Raw genomic sequence first — 14,207 nt, 5'->3', positions numbered from 1 at the left:
GTATGTCTCTTCAAATAGAAAAAAAAAAAAAAAAAACAAAGGAGAAGAGAATGCTGGAAATAGAAAAAGAGAGAGATAGAAGAATGTTTACAGATCTGAAATTGTGAAAGCGATAGAAAGTAAAAATAGGATAATGTGGGGCTCGGATGGCTGAGGTCGTGCCACTTGACATGCCGTCCGAGTTCCCGTGAGAGGAGGGACGACACTCAAATAATTAAAAAAAGGTTAATTTTAAATGAGTGTTGTTGAGGGGATGAGCGGCACTTAAGTAATAATAAAAAAAAATTAGTGCCGATGGGGGTGGGGTGACATTGTGTCTGAAAAAAAAAAATCACATAAGTGACGCAGGGGACTGTGGGCGTGATTTAGAGTCATTGGGTTCCCCTGCAGCACTCAAAGACCCCAAACGATAATAACTTCCAACCAAATATCACATTGGTAAATTTAAACGGGAAAAGTCCCAGACTGATCAAACCATCACAGAGCAGTATAAGGTACTATGTTTGGCATGTTATCAAGTTTCAAGTTTATAAGAATAAAAAAAATGGGGAAGATTATATTTACAAATTTTTTTGTTTACAAACTCTTACAAACTATATTATGTCTGACTGATCATATGCTAATCAAGAGTGTATGACCAGTCATACTTAATGGAGTTTGTAAAAAAAAATTGTAAACGGATCCTTCCTATAAAAAAAATAAGCAAAGAAAAATAGAAACAAAAAGGAAGGGAAATTTTTATTTATTTATTCTTTAAAATTAAAATTAAAATAGAGACAAAAAGAGAGAGTACATTATATAAAATTAATAACATGCCAAAAGGAGGAGTGAAAGGAAGAATTGGAGAATGACAGAGCAGAGAATAACCCCCGACAATGATCTCAACTCTAGTACTTGCTCCATAGATATTCCATTGGTTTTCCTTCCAGAAGGATTACCTCCCTGCCACGAAGTTGATCACAGGATCCCTATGAAAACTGGAGTTGATCCGGTTAATGTTAGGCCTTGAAGATACCCTACTAGCTAGCATAAGAATGAAATTGGAAAGCTAGTGGCAGAGATGCTGTCTGCAGGTATTATTCTGGCCTTAGTATAAGTCTAATCATTTTGGAGGAGCCCATTTCTCTAAAATATAGACTCATATGGTTGGTCTGTTGGGAATGGAACGAGGGAGCCCAAAACTCTTTGCAAAGGGTACATCCTCCAATGAGCCAAATGACAAACCATAATAAGTGGGCCGACACCACATCTTAACCCAAAACCTTAAGGCTGCAGGTTTATGGGTCTTTCACACTTATATGGTCATCACTTGGTCTATGTCTAGTCTATGTGGTACTTCTTTACAACTCATACTTGATTATTTTCAACATGGTCATAACCAAATTCAAATGCATCATGAGTATATTTTTTTTAACAAATTTTTGCAAAGACAAGGGCTATTTTGAGTTCCTCGTCGTGCCCTTCTAATTTGTTAACGCCACCCTCAGCCACAATATTTCAGTGTGCTAGAGCTCCACACTGCATGCCTTTTATTTTAGCAGCATTAAATACTTTTATTTACAAGAAAAATACAATAACATTTAATATGGAACTAATCTCATCATACGCAGAGGAAAGGTAATTATTAGGAATATTCTATTCTCTGTTTTCACTGAGCAACGAGAGTCATTTATAACTTGTTTTACCTTTTGGCTCTCCATGCGCCAAAAAGAAAGAACTAAAAGGAAAAAAAATATATATATATATACATACATACTAAAGACAGAGACTCTTATTAGGGAGTTACAGGGACGATAAAGAAAGAGTAATGTTAAAAACATGCATGGTAGGTGTTGGGAGGAAAGAGGATCATCAAACCCAACCCTGTTTGTAACGGCGGAAGAGATCTTCTGTTTGGGCATTCTTGAAGGCACTACAAGCAATGAGATAGACCCATATAAGGACAACAACAGCCACAATGAGAATGATATTTGCTCTCCTCCATTCTTTTCTGAGGCTCCCCAATAGACCACCCTTGCAGGCATTGCAATTGTAGCATAGCTGGTTCTGGTCATTGTTCCACAAGTTGCAATCTGGATCAGCCATTGGATTCACTGGGTTTGTCCACACTATGGGGCTCACGTAATTGTACCCGCAAGCAGTCGGTGGTTTGCAACATCCTGACTGTAATTAAAACCAATCAAACCAATTGATTATTCGTACGAGGAATATAAAAGTTTTATTTTTAATTATTGTTATTTTCAGTACAAAAAAAGAGAGAGGATAGAAATAAGACAGAAAAGAAGGGCGAACAACTAACAAACCATGTCGCTATATGCAGGCCACGAGCTGGCAACCATTACATAACAAAGTATTTTTACGATATAACTACATTTTACAATTTTTATACTAAAATTACTTTTTTATGTTCTTAAAAAGTTATCTAATTATCGTAACATATTTTAAACATGTTCTTCTATTAAAAAATAGAAAAATAGAAAATTAGTTATAGTTAAAAAAATATTACAAGATCCGTTTTTGACTTGAAATAGATAAATCCATATATCCTGCACTTACTGTTATGAAATAAAAAAAAATATGGCAAAATTGAGACCAAAATTTGGTTCGTGTAAATAAAACCGAGTAATGACTAAATGAACGCACTTGGGGATCTTTAAGTACATTATTCTCTTTAATGAGTTTTTTTTGTGTTTTTTATTTTATTTTGCTCCTGAAAAAGCAGAAACAAACAAACTTTAAAGGGATATATTTTTCTTATGTTGTAAAAATAAAAGTATAAGTGAGATCCACAGATAAAAGTAGAGAGAAAAAAGAGTAGTGAGACCTAATCTTTTTTTTTGAGTGTAAAAAAATTGTTTATCTCATGTAAAATGAGATAAATCTAACCCAACTTTAAATTGATATAATTTCTCTACATGTGAATTGATAAGTAGCTATTTTAGCAGCATAGACCTTTCCAAGGACTCCATCATCACCCGTGAAGACTATGGGAATGGTCCCACACAGCACTAGAATATGGTTATACAAGCTGGTAACAAGGGATATGTCCATTGTCTACTACCAATAATGCATTCTCAAGTCATGCTGATTTAAGACATGGAAATTTTACAAAATGGACATGGCGGTTAGATTTGTATGGACACCGCGTTAATACCGGGGAAGATTTGACTCGAAGAGAGAAATGTATTTTTATTAATTAATATTCTCTAAATTACACCATTCAGAACTAAATTCTCTGCTATGGTAGGTCAGACTACGGCTTGGGGGTGCCTGTTAAGTAAGTATTAACCTCAATTTGCAAACTAAAAATTATTCCATGCTATATGTGGTGTGTCAAGTTAAGAATAAGATGGAAAACTAGGTTGAAAATTTTTCATGATATGATAAGTAGTTTGTTACAACAATAAATTGTAATAATTGTTTTCACATTTTAAATTTGGAACAAACAAGCACAATATATTTAACTAATGCATGTCATGAATAGCTCAGTGCAAAATTTCAATATAATCCATATTTATTTAGAATCTCTATTGGTCCCACTTAAAAAGTCACGGAGCCATTCTTTCCCAACTACCGTCGTAATTGAGTAATTTCTCAACCACTCCTTGGGACATAGTCCACCGGGAAGGACATCAAGCTCAATTGACTTTTATTACCAACCTGACCTAAGGAATCTTATACTTATGAGAGCTGTGTATATGGAAGATTCAAGCAATTTAAATAAAACCCATGAAATAAAACCTTGTAGATCCACTCTCCTATTCCTATGTATTATATCAGGTTTATTTAAGCTGATGATGAGGAGGTCCCTCGAGCTTGGGCTGCTATATCCATCAAGAACTTAGAAGTTGTTTTCTATATATATGTATATTAATTCTCAAATTGAGCCATTGGAAATGTTGTAAAACATGTAACATGGTGTCATGTGATGTGGGCCTGAGCCTACGACAAATGCGGAGTAAATGCCTTTTAAAAATCATAGAAACAATAATTTAAGTGACTTGTTTGTTTCCGGCCTATATTTAATATTATTATTTTTAATATTAAAAAAATTAAAATTTAAAAAGAGGAAACACTAATAACAAAGAAGCTAAATTTCGTTCTATATAATATGAGTTATGACCTATATATTTACCTGTAAGGGAGAGATATTAGAGTTGAAGAACTGATCGGAAGTGATGTAATTCTGGGCGAGCTCAGTGCAGATATCAGAATCAGCCAAACAGGCCCTAATCTTGTTCCAACTTCCAGAACTGGTGACGTGGTTCCTCAACCATGCGGAGAACCCGTCCAACCTGTACTCCTTGTACCCTCTTTCGGGAACACCGTAGGTTCCATCGGGTCTGGTGACGACGAATGCGAAGACGAGGAGAATAAGGAGGAGAACGATGAGAATTGCCATGAAGCAAAGGTAAAGGGCCAAGAGAACCTGTTTGTTCCGGTAAGCACCGAAGAAGCCAGCTAGAGAAACGAGGAGGATAAGGATGCCAAGGATCACAACGATCCAGCGGAAGTTGTTGATGCATTCGTTGGCTGGCTTCGATGCTAGCCAAATTCCAGAGGCGATGATGGGTATTGAGGCCAATATGGCTATGAAGTTCAGCACTGCTGTGATGTTGTTGCTTACCCCCATCCAAATGCTTTCACTCTACTTTTGGAATTGCAGAAATTAGAGTTCCGAGGAAGGAACAACTGACTCTGAATTTGAGAGAGAGAGAGAGATTTTTTGGGGTGTGGTTGAATTGAGGTGGACTAGTGAAGGAGGATATATTATATGAGGGAGGTGGGGACTGTGGACTGATGTGGACTTTTTTATAATTAGTTATTTTTATTTTTTTTCTACTCTGCTGGTTTTATAACATATTTTTAGATTCTATTTTTCATTTATCTGGCACATACATATACTTACCAGGATTTAACGTAAAAGCTAGAATTCGATATCAGATTTTATTTTTTTCGAATCCTGATTTTTTTTAAAAAATTCAAGAGTCAACGTGAAATTGTGATAAATATGTGTTTGTAATAGATAAAGTATTTCTGGACGAAAATACTTTTGCAAATAAATATTGTATTTTGCGTGTCAGAGTAGTACTATCCACATCGATAACGGTATACTATGCATTACTTACTGTGTTTGTTTTGGGTTGGAATTGGAAATAAAATAGTAAAATATTTTTCTGTAGTAAAAAAGTTATCTTATATTATAGAGATAAAATTATAAGTGGAACTCACAAATAAGAGGAGAGATAAAGAAAAGAGTGATGTGACCCAATATCTTTTTGTGAGTGTAAGAAAATTGTTTATCTCATGTAAAATGAAATAAACATAAAGCATTAAATTATGCAACGGGGTAAAATTTTTATGGGAAATACTACTCTCATTTTACATGAGGTAATTATCTTCTTTTCTCTCACTTCAAAAATCGTGCCCTTTCTTTTTTCTTTTTCTTTTTTGCTTTTAAATAGCGGGCCCTACTTGAATTCTCTCTATAACATGAGAGAACTACTCTCATGTTACATAAGAGTAATATTACCCAATTTTTTATTGGGTTACTTAATTTGGATAGTGAATAGTGATCAAATCATTATTAGTCAAACTAAATATCTTATAGCCATTTTTTCACTATCTGAATTTCTTTTGATGTCCCTTCTCGATTTAGCTTCATTTATGTCTGAAATCATGTATTTTGCATAGACATTTTAGGTCTTATATGAAGAATTTCAAGCTTGGAAACACTCGATTTTCTTGGCGATTAAGTGGAAGGTGTTTTGTTGTATGGGAAAATGTTCCTTATGTATATCAGCCTTACACCTAGTTTGTGGTATGCGTCATCAGAGTAGGAGACAAATTTTGCTTGTTTAGCGTACGTAATACATGTGCCTATTCATTCAAACAAAGCTAAAAAAATAAGAAAAAATAACTGAGCAAAGGTTGGATAAAGAAAAAAAAACTTTATATAAAAGCTTTTTCAACTTGTAAAATTAAAGAACACACATCGTTATTTATACCAAAACCACACAAAAAAAAGGAAACGTCATTCATAATGTAACATTAGTAAATTAACTATCCTAAAGACTGGTGTGACGTATGAGGCCTGATAGTATAAGCTTATACTATACGTTATAACATTTTCAGTTGTTTGGTGTGACCATCGTATAGTATAAGCTTATACAGCAGGATCCCTTTATACATCAAAATAATGTATAACTTAATCAAGCCTAAGAGCATGTTTGATGCATAGTATAGGATAAAGCCTGATAGTATAAGACCTGATAGTATAAGGCTTGATTGTATAAGATCTGATTGAATTTTAATACTATTTAGCGTTTGGCACGGTATTGTATAAAATAATATATTGTATAAGATAATATCATCCAGTATTTGGTAATGCACAATATAATACTATATAGGATACAAATAAATATTTTTAATAAAAATTTCTTTTAATAAAGAATTTATATAATTCTTCAAAAAATATCATATGATATTAATTTTTTTAAAAATTTATTGATTAGTGTGTTCAAAATATAAATTAATTTTTATAAAAATAATATATTAATTTTTAAAAATTACATTGGTCAACGATGTTAATACACCAATCTCTTATCAGGCCTTATCCCTCCCCCTTAGGCCGGATTAAGTTATACGTCGTTTTGATGTATTAAGGGATTCTGCTGTATAAGCTTATACTATACGATGGTCACATCAAACAACTGAAAATGTCATAACGTATAGTATAAGTTTATACTATCATGCCTTATATGTCACACCAAACAGACCTTAAGGGGGTAGGATTAGGCCTGATAAAGGATTGATGTATTAATGTTGCTTAAAAATACAATTTTCAAGAACTTATATATCATTTCAATATTAATATATTAAAATAATTTTTTTAATATATTAATTTTTAAAATATTGGAGGATATTATCTGATACAATAACATACCAAACGCAGGATAATATTAAAATTTAATCAGGTCTTATACTATAAGGCCTTATCCTATATTATGTAACAAACATGCCCTAAGGGAGAATATCTTTGGTAATACGGATGCATCGAAAACTCGGTGCATCTTTCACTCATATTTTGACACGTGTCTTATTTTATATCAAATCACTTTCTCTCCTAATTCTAAAATAAATTATTTATTATTGATTTGACAAAAGTAAGACACGTGTCATAATAAGTGGAAGATGCACCAAATTTACGATACATTCGTATCACCAAAGAAATTTCCGCCCTAAGGGTAATAGATGGTCTTTTTAGGTTTTAAGCTAGAAGATTTTTGTGTCCATTGGTCATTTTCTTCATGGATTCAAATCGAGGATCCTTTTCACCTAACTTGGTGCTGCCATAAAGCTTCAAATAGTCCCCAAAATGGAAATTGCTTGGGTATAAGAGTTTAGGAGCCGGGGAAATAATGGCATCTCCAATTGGGTTATAAAAGGTGGCAATGGAGATTCTGCTTCCATTCTTGTCAGGCATGACCCTGTCATGTGCACAACACTTTTATATAAGCCATTGCTCAACGGTCAACACTTCCACTTGATCACTTGTGTTAACAAAAATGGCATTGTTCTTGGAGGGTGGAATCTCCGCCCAATTGCCGTCTTTGAAGAATTTAAGACCGGGATTCAAAGCCATTGTTTTTTGAGTCCTTTCAGGACGTGGACATTGAGTGATACACAATATCGAGAGAAACAGAGAAGAACTAAGGAAAAATTAAGAATAAGCTTGTTTTATTTCCATGATGTCCTGCAATACAATCAAGAGTTCCATTTATAGTTCTCTATCAGTTACAATCATACCACGTGGCCTTATTCTATTGGAACCACTGGTTAACTAACTAACCCACTATAGCTACTGTAACTAACTATCCACATAGTCATCCTTCCATACTGGTCCACGTATGTTCCTTGTGGACTTGCGCACGTTCGTAACAACAACCCCCCTCTCTAGCGAAACCTTGTCCGCAAGGTTTGAATTTGGATAAGCTAGCTTAAATGCTTCAGCAGCCTCCCATGTTGCATCTTCCGGAACAATGTCAGACCACTGAATGAAGAATTGTTCTTGAGGTTGACCATTAACATCAATCAAACGACTGGCCAAAATTGACATTGGGGACTGAACTGGTTTATTATCAACACTCAAAGTGGGTAAAGGAGCAACTGGTGCAACAATGTTTCCCTTAAAAGGTTTCAAACAAGATATGTGGAATGTAGGATGAATTATAGATGAAGCTGGAAGATCCAATTGATAAGCGACAACACTGATCACTTTCTTTATTGCAAAAGGGCCATAAAAACGCTTTGCAAGCTTCTGACTAGTACGATTGATGACGGACAACTGACGATAAAGTTGTAACCTTACCAATACAAGATCACCTTCTGTCAACACCAAGTCACGACGATGACGATCAGTTTGATTTTTCATCCGATTCTGTGCTCTCAGCAAATTGGTTTTCAATTCTTATAAGATCTCATTTCTGTGACACAAAATCGTATCCAAAGCCTCTATGGTTACTGATCCCCTAGGATAATGAGGGATTGTGGCAGGAAGTCTACCATAAAGTGCTTTAAATGGAGACATCCCAATAGCTGAATGAACTGAAGAATTATAATGTAATTCTGCCCAACATAGAAAAGTGGACCACTTTTGATGTTGGTCTGAGCAAAATGCACGGAGATACTGTTCTACATATCGGTTGGTGACCTCGGATTGGCCATCCGTTTGTGGATGGTAACTGGAACTTGCTTTAAGTTTAGTACCACTCAATGAGAAAAGTTTTTGCCAAAACTTACTCATAAAGATAGGATCTCTATCCGATACCAAAGAACAAGGGAATCCATGCAATTTAACTACATGATCACAGAAATGTCTGGCCACTACAGCTGCTGTATATGATGAAGGCAGTCCAATGAAATGAGCATACTTGGATAATCTATCCACTACCACCAGAATTGTGGCTAACCCATTTGAAACTGGCAAGCAGGTTATAAAATCCAAGGTAAGATCTTCAAACATAGCTTCTGGGATTGGAAGGGGTTGCAAAAGACCCAAGGGAGCTGCAGTACTCGTTTTTACTTGTTGACATGTGATACATTCCTGAACAAATCGAGTGATGTCCCTCCTCATATGTGGCCAATGAAAGGAAGCAGATAATCGAAGAAAAGTGCGAAGGGAACCTGCATGTCCACCTAGAGGGGTTGAGTGTGCCTCTGCCATAAGTTCAGAAGTCAAGAAGAGATCGAACTTAAATGAAATATGCCTTTATGATAAACTATTCCATCTCTGCAAGTAAAGGAATTATCAGCCAAAGTGCCAGCAACAATCTTCTGATGTAATGAAAGCAAGTCAGGATCATGTAAATTTTCTGCCTTTATTCGATCAATGAGCTCAAATCGAGGTTCTGAAAGAAGAGCATAAAGAGAGTTCTTAGGTGCTTCCTCAAACTGTCTTGATAGGGCATCTGCTACTACATTAGAAGAGCCAGGTTTGTACTCAATGGAAAGTGAATAACCAAGGAGTTTGTGGACATATCTGTGATGTTTTGGGGTTTGGATAGTTTTAGAAAGTAATTCTCTTATACTTTGATGATCTGTCCTGATGATGAAATGTCCACCAAGTAGGTAGTGCCTCCACTTTTTAACTGTCTCAGTAATTGCAAACAGTTCTCTTACATAAGTAGCAGAAACTGCCATCCGAGGGCCTAATTTCTTACTGAAAAATGAAAGTGGTTGTCCATTCTGAATGAGCACTGCTCCTATGCCACAATTGGAAGCATCCGTTTCTACTATAAACACAACAGAAAAATCAGGTAGGCCCAGGATTGGAGTGGAACTCATTGCTGTCTTCAAAGCACAAAAAGCCTCAGTTGCTGCAGTGGACCAAATCAACTTGTCTGATTTCAGCAACTCTGTTAGGGGCCAAGCTATATTGGCATACTGATGAACAAATTTTTTATAGTAACTAGCCAATCCCAAGAAAGCTCGAAGCTGCTTGATATTTGTAGGTTGTGGCCAATCAATCATGGCAGCAACTTCGGAAGGGTCAGCCTTAACTCCTGCAGCACATACAATGTGTCCCAAGTATGCAATTTCAGCTTGCCCAAAATCACACTTGCTGAACTTCACAAAAAAATGATGCTGCTTCAAGCAAGATAAAACTGATTCTAAATGAACAGCATGCTCTTCAACAGTAGCACTATATATAAGTATGTCATCAAAGAAAACTATGACAGACTTCTTTAGAAAAGAACGAAAAATCTGATTCATAGCAGATTGGAATGTGGATGGAACATTTGTTAACCAAATGGCATGACAAGGAAATCATAATGGCCTTCATGAGTTCTAAATGCAGTTTTATGAATGTCTTGAGGAAGCATACGTATCTGATGATAGCCTGCTCTCAAGTCCAACTTACTAAAGATGGTGACTCCAAGCAATTCATCCAAAAGTTCATCTATAGTTGGTATAGGAAATCGATCAGGGATAGTAATTGCATTCAAAGCCCTGTAATCTATGCACATTCTCCAACTTCCATCTTGTTTTTGAACTAATAATACTGGTGATGAGAAAGAGCTTCGACTTGGTTGAATCATGCCTGTAGATAAAAGCTCAGTAATTTGTTTCTCCAACTCAGATTTTTGGTGATGTGGAAACCTATAGGGTCTCACATTAACAGGTTTTGCACCTTCCACTAGATGAATAGAGGGGTCCATACCTCGAAATGGTGGCAAGGTGTGAGGAGTTTGAAAGACACTGAGATAATGCACAAGTACCTGCCATACAGTCAAATCAAGTGTTGATTGAAGAGCTTGTAATTCTGGAAGTACCTGTATTCCAGTATCAGAACCTGTAAGTGACATCAATGTACAACAAGAAGCCAAGGGAGTACTCTTCAAAACACTGGAATGGGAATAGTCAACCACTCCTTGTAGCTTCACCATTTGATTCTGCCAGACAAATTCCATTGATTGCTCCAAATAATCATGGGTCACTCGACCAAGACTGCTTAACCAAGTCATTCCCAACACTATATTCAAACCATGTAAATCCAAAATCCACAAATCAACTAGAAATGAAGTATTGTGTAGAACCACTGGAACACCAGGACACTTCCATTCACACAATAGAAAATCACCATTCCCCATAAACACCTTCATACCACGGGTTTGAATAGATGGAATGCTTAAAGTAGTAGCCAACTCTCTACTAATAAAATTGTGTGACCTGCCTGAATCAACCAATACTGTGACTAGGTGAGCAGCTAATTTTGCTTCCAAAATTAAAGCTCTAGGATTCAGGGAACCTGACAAGGCATGTAAGGAAGCCTCTATGGACTCTCCTGGGATATTCGGCGTCCACACTATTTCTTCTTCAAGTTCTGGTGTCTCCTCCTCAATTTCTCCAAACAGCAAAAGTATCTGAGATTTACATCTATGCCTAGCAGTCCATTTTTCATCACAAGTGTAACACAAACCAAGCTCTCTTTTCTTGGCAATTTCTTCAGGGGGAAACCTCTTAATGGGAAGGTTGGATGAAGATGATGGTATGGCTCGTGGAATAGTAGAAGTGACTGGTTGAGTGAATGTGCTGGTGGTTGATGTTTTATGATATGGAAGGTTATGGGTCGTACTGTTTGGATTATTAGGAAATGTTGATTTCTTGGGAGTAATAGAAATAGAAGAACGTAATTGCTCGTGATGTGTGTTTAAGGCATAGGCTAACTGCATAGCATGATGTAAGGATTTGGGCCATTGTAGTTGGATAGCACCCCTTAGATCAGTTTGTAATCCAGAGATAAAAAAACTCATTAATACATCATCAGTGAAACCAGGTACTTGATTCAACAGTATCTCAAATTCCTTAACATAATCACATAATGATCCAGATTGAGAAAGTTTAGAAAGAGAACCTCGAAGATCCACAAAAGCTGAGACATCAAATCTCTGACGCACTGTTTTTGAAAATTCATCCAATTGATGAATGGTTCCTGTGTTAAACATCCATTGAAACCATGGAGCAGCTTGTCCGTCCATTTTCAAACCAGCCAATTGAACCTTCAAATGAGGAGGAATTTGTTGCATACTGAAATACAATTCCGCCCTAAAAATCCAATTATTAGGATCAGAGCCATTGAAAGATGGAATTTCCATCTTAACAGATTTCAACAAACGTTGATCAGGAGCCTTGTTATATAAAGTTTTGTTCGCCATGGTTGAGTGGTGACTGGAATGCGCAAGTGAGGAGTGTTGTTAAGATTGAGTAATGAAATCTCGCAAACGTACATCCAAAGCCACCATCGATTCCGTCAACAATTCCAACTTCTGATTCAAATCCAAACGCGTAGCCTGAACTTCACGTTGAAATTCAGAACGAAGATCATCAGCTACCTCATGAATCTTCATGATGGAAAATGGGTTCAAGGATGAAAGCACCAAATGATACACAGTATCGAGAGAAACAGAGAAGAACTAAAGAAAGACTAAGAATAAGCTTGTTTTATTTCCATGATGTCCTGCAATACAATCAAGAGTTCCATTTATAATTCTCTATCAGTTACAATCATACCATGTGGCCTTATTCTATTGGAACCACTGGTTAACTAACTAACCCACTATAGCTACTGTAACTAACTATCCACATAGTCATCCTTCCATGCTGGTCCACGTCTGTTCCTTATGGACTTGCGCACGTTCGTAACATTGAGGGTACTTTGGCACTTTTGTTCCCACATGCAGTAGGACCGTTACTTCCAGAAAATGCTTCCTTGATGTAATCCTTCTCCAAACCAAGATTTTCACTCATGCAGTAGCAACATTGTGTCACCCCTGCATGTCTCCGTTGAGCTTACTGAAATCTATCACATGGATCTCCATCTCTAGATATTGATATTTGTTTGCTGAATATATGTTACAGGATTAGGATGGGGTATATATGGGGCTAGATAAGATTTAAATCTAAGTCAATAGTGCAATTAGAAGCTAATTAAACATTTTGAAGTCCATATTAACAAAGACTGATAATGACTAGGCATTTTGTTTGAACGCCTCGAGAATGGCTAGATTAATGCATAAGCCATTTCTCTGATAGTTATGTCATGTTAGGAGAGAGATAGACACAAGAAATGAAAATTATGGGAAGAAAGTGGGTGTTTTTTTTTTAATTTAAATTTTAAATAAAAAAATATTATTTTGTGTCTATCTCTCTCTTAAGATGACATAACTCTGCGTCATTGACATAACTTTATGTCATTTAAAATGACAAACAATTTTTTCTTTTACATTTGATGGGGTGATCTTGTCTTTTAGTCTACATACAGTGCTTATAGTATGCCAACAACCATGGACAGTAAGCAAGAGGAAGTGATTATTATGCAAGAGCAAAAAAAAAAAGCACGAAAAAAGAAGGCAGTGTCAAAAAAACTGAAATTAATCGATTAAAAAATTTATAATTGATTACACCATTTTTTCAATACTTAATGTGTCATGTAATGGATTAAATGGGGTGAGATTAGTATATAGTTTTAGAACAGTAACAAAATAGTTATTTTTTAATTAATAAAGGATAAAAGTGTCAAAAAGTCGAAATAAAATCCTTTATAATTTGTAAAAGGTTACGAGTAATATACATTGTACTTTTTTTAGCAATTAAATCTAGAGAAAAACTATTCTCATGCTATATAAGATAAGTTTTTTCTCCTATACACCATTCGATAACTGTGTTATATTTTTCTTTTTATTTTTACAGGTGATGGAGCTCACAAATTTGTTTCTATAACATAAGATAACTTATCTCCTTTAACATGTTAGTAGAACTCTGCATAATACATGAATCCAAACCTTCAAGTTATTAAGTCATAAGAGAAAAATAATGACAAATTACACAAATAAGAGAGAAAAAATAGAAAGAGAAAAATAAATTTTTTTGGTAGTTAGAGAAAATATATTTGATTAATACCAAAAGTGGCTATTACATAAGCAACTAATAGAGTATATATAATCTAAGGGTGAGTTAATTAAAACTAAATTAAAAATCAAACATAAATTTTTTATAATTAAATTTCAATTGAATAGAAATTATGGATTAGATTTTTCTGCGGTTACTGCAGATAAGTTATCTGCAGTAAGCTCAATATGACATTATTTTGGCGAAAATCATAGTGTTTTTGTAATTTTAATTTATTTTAAGAGTATTATAGTCTT

At 35.3% G+C, this 14,207-nt stretch overlaps 3 protein-coding genes across 3 annotated transcripts; all 3 read right to left on the bottom strand.

Moving 5' to 3' along the window:
* Positions 1-1,614: 1,614 nt before the first annotated feature.
* Positions 1,615-4,729, bottom strand: LOC133293106 (tetraspanin-2-like). The gene is made up of 2 exons (XM_061491641.1): positions 4,136-4,729; positions 1,615-2,163 (listed from the first exon to the last, which is right to left on the bottom strand). Exons 1-2 carry the CDS (start codon positions 4,631-4,633, stop codon positions 1,852-1,854), a joined length of 810 nt encoding a protein of 269 aa, XP_061347625.1. The 5' UTR covers positions 4,634-4,729; the 3' UTR covers positions 1,615-1,851.
* Positions 4,730-7,270: 2,541 nt separating this feature from the next.
* Positions 7,271-7,645, bottom strand: LOC133293141 (1-aminocyclopropane-1-carboxylate oxidase 1-like). Its single transcript, XM_061491679.1, has 2 exons — positions 7,539-7,645; positions 7,271-7,490 (listed from the first exon to the last, which is right to left on the bottom strand). The coding sequence occupies exons 1-2, from the start codon at positions 7,643-7,645 to the stop codon at positions 7,271-7,273; spliced, it is 327 nt and encodes a 108-aa protein (XP_061347663.1).
* Positions 7,646-10,304: 2,659 nt separating this feature from the next.
* On the bottom strand, positions 10,305-12,218 carry LOC133293140 (uncharacterized). The gene has a single exon (XM_061491678.1). The coding sequence runs from the start codon at positions 12,216-12,218 to the stop codon at positions 10,305-10,307; it is 1,914 nt and encodes a 637-aa protein (XP_061347662.1).
* Between the last annotated feature and the right edge of the window lie 1,989 nt (positions 12,219-14,207).

Source organism: Gastrolobium bilobum, unplaced genomic scaffold (genome assembly GCF_033153095.1).
Source record: "Gastrolobium bilobum isolate Gb01-03AN ecotype WA unplaced genomic scaffold, APGP_CSIRO_Gbil_v1 utg16185, whole genome shotgun sequence".
Lineage (NCBI taxonomy): Eukaryota > Viridiplantae > Streptophyta > Magnoliopsida > Fabales > Fabaceae > Gastrolobium > Gastrolobium bilobum.
Note: the sequence above shows the minus strand (reverse complement) of the source record. Positions and strands in the feature narration are given on the sequence as shown.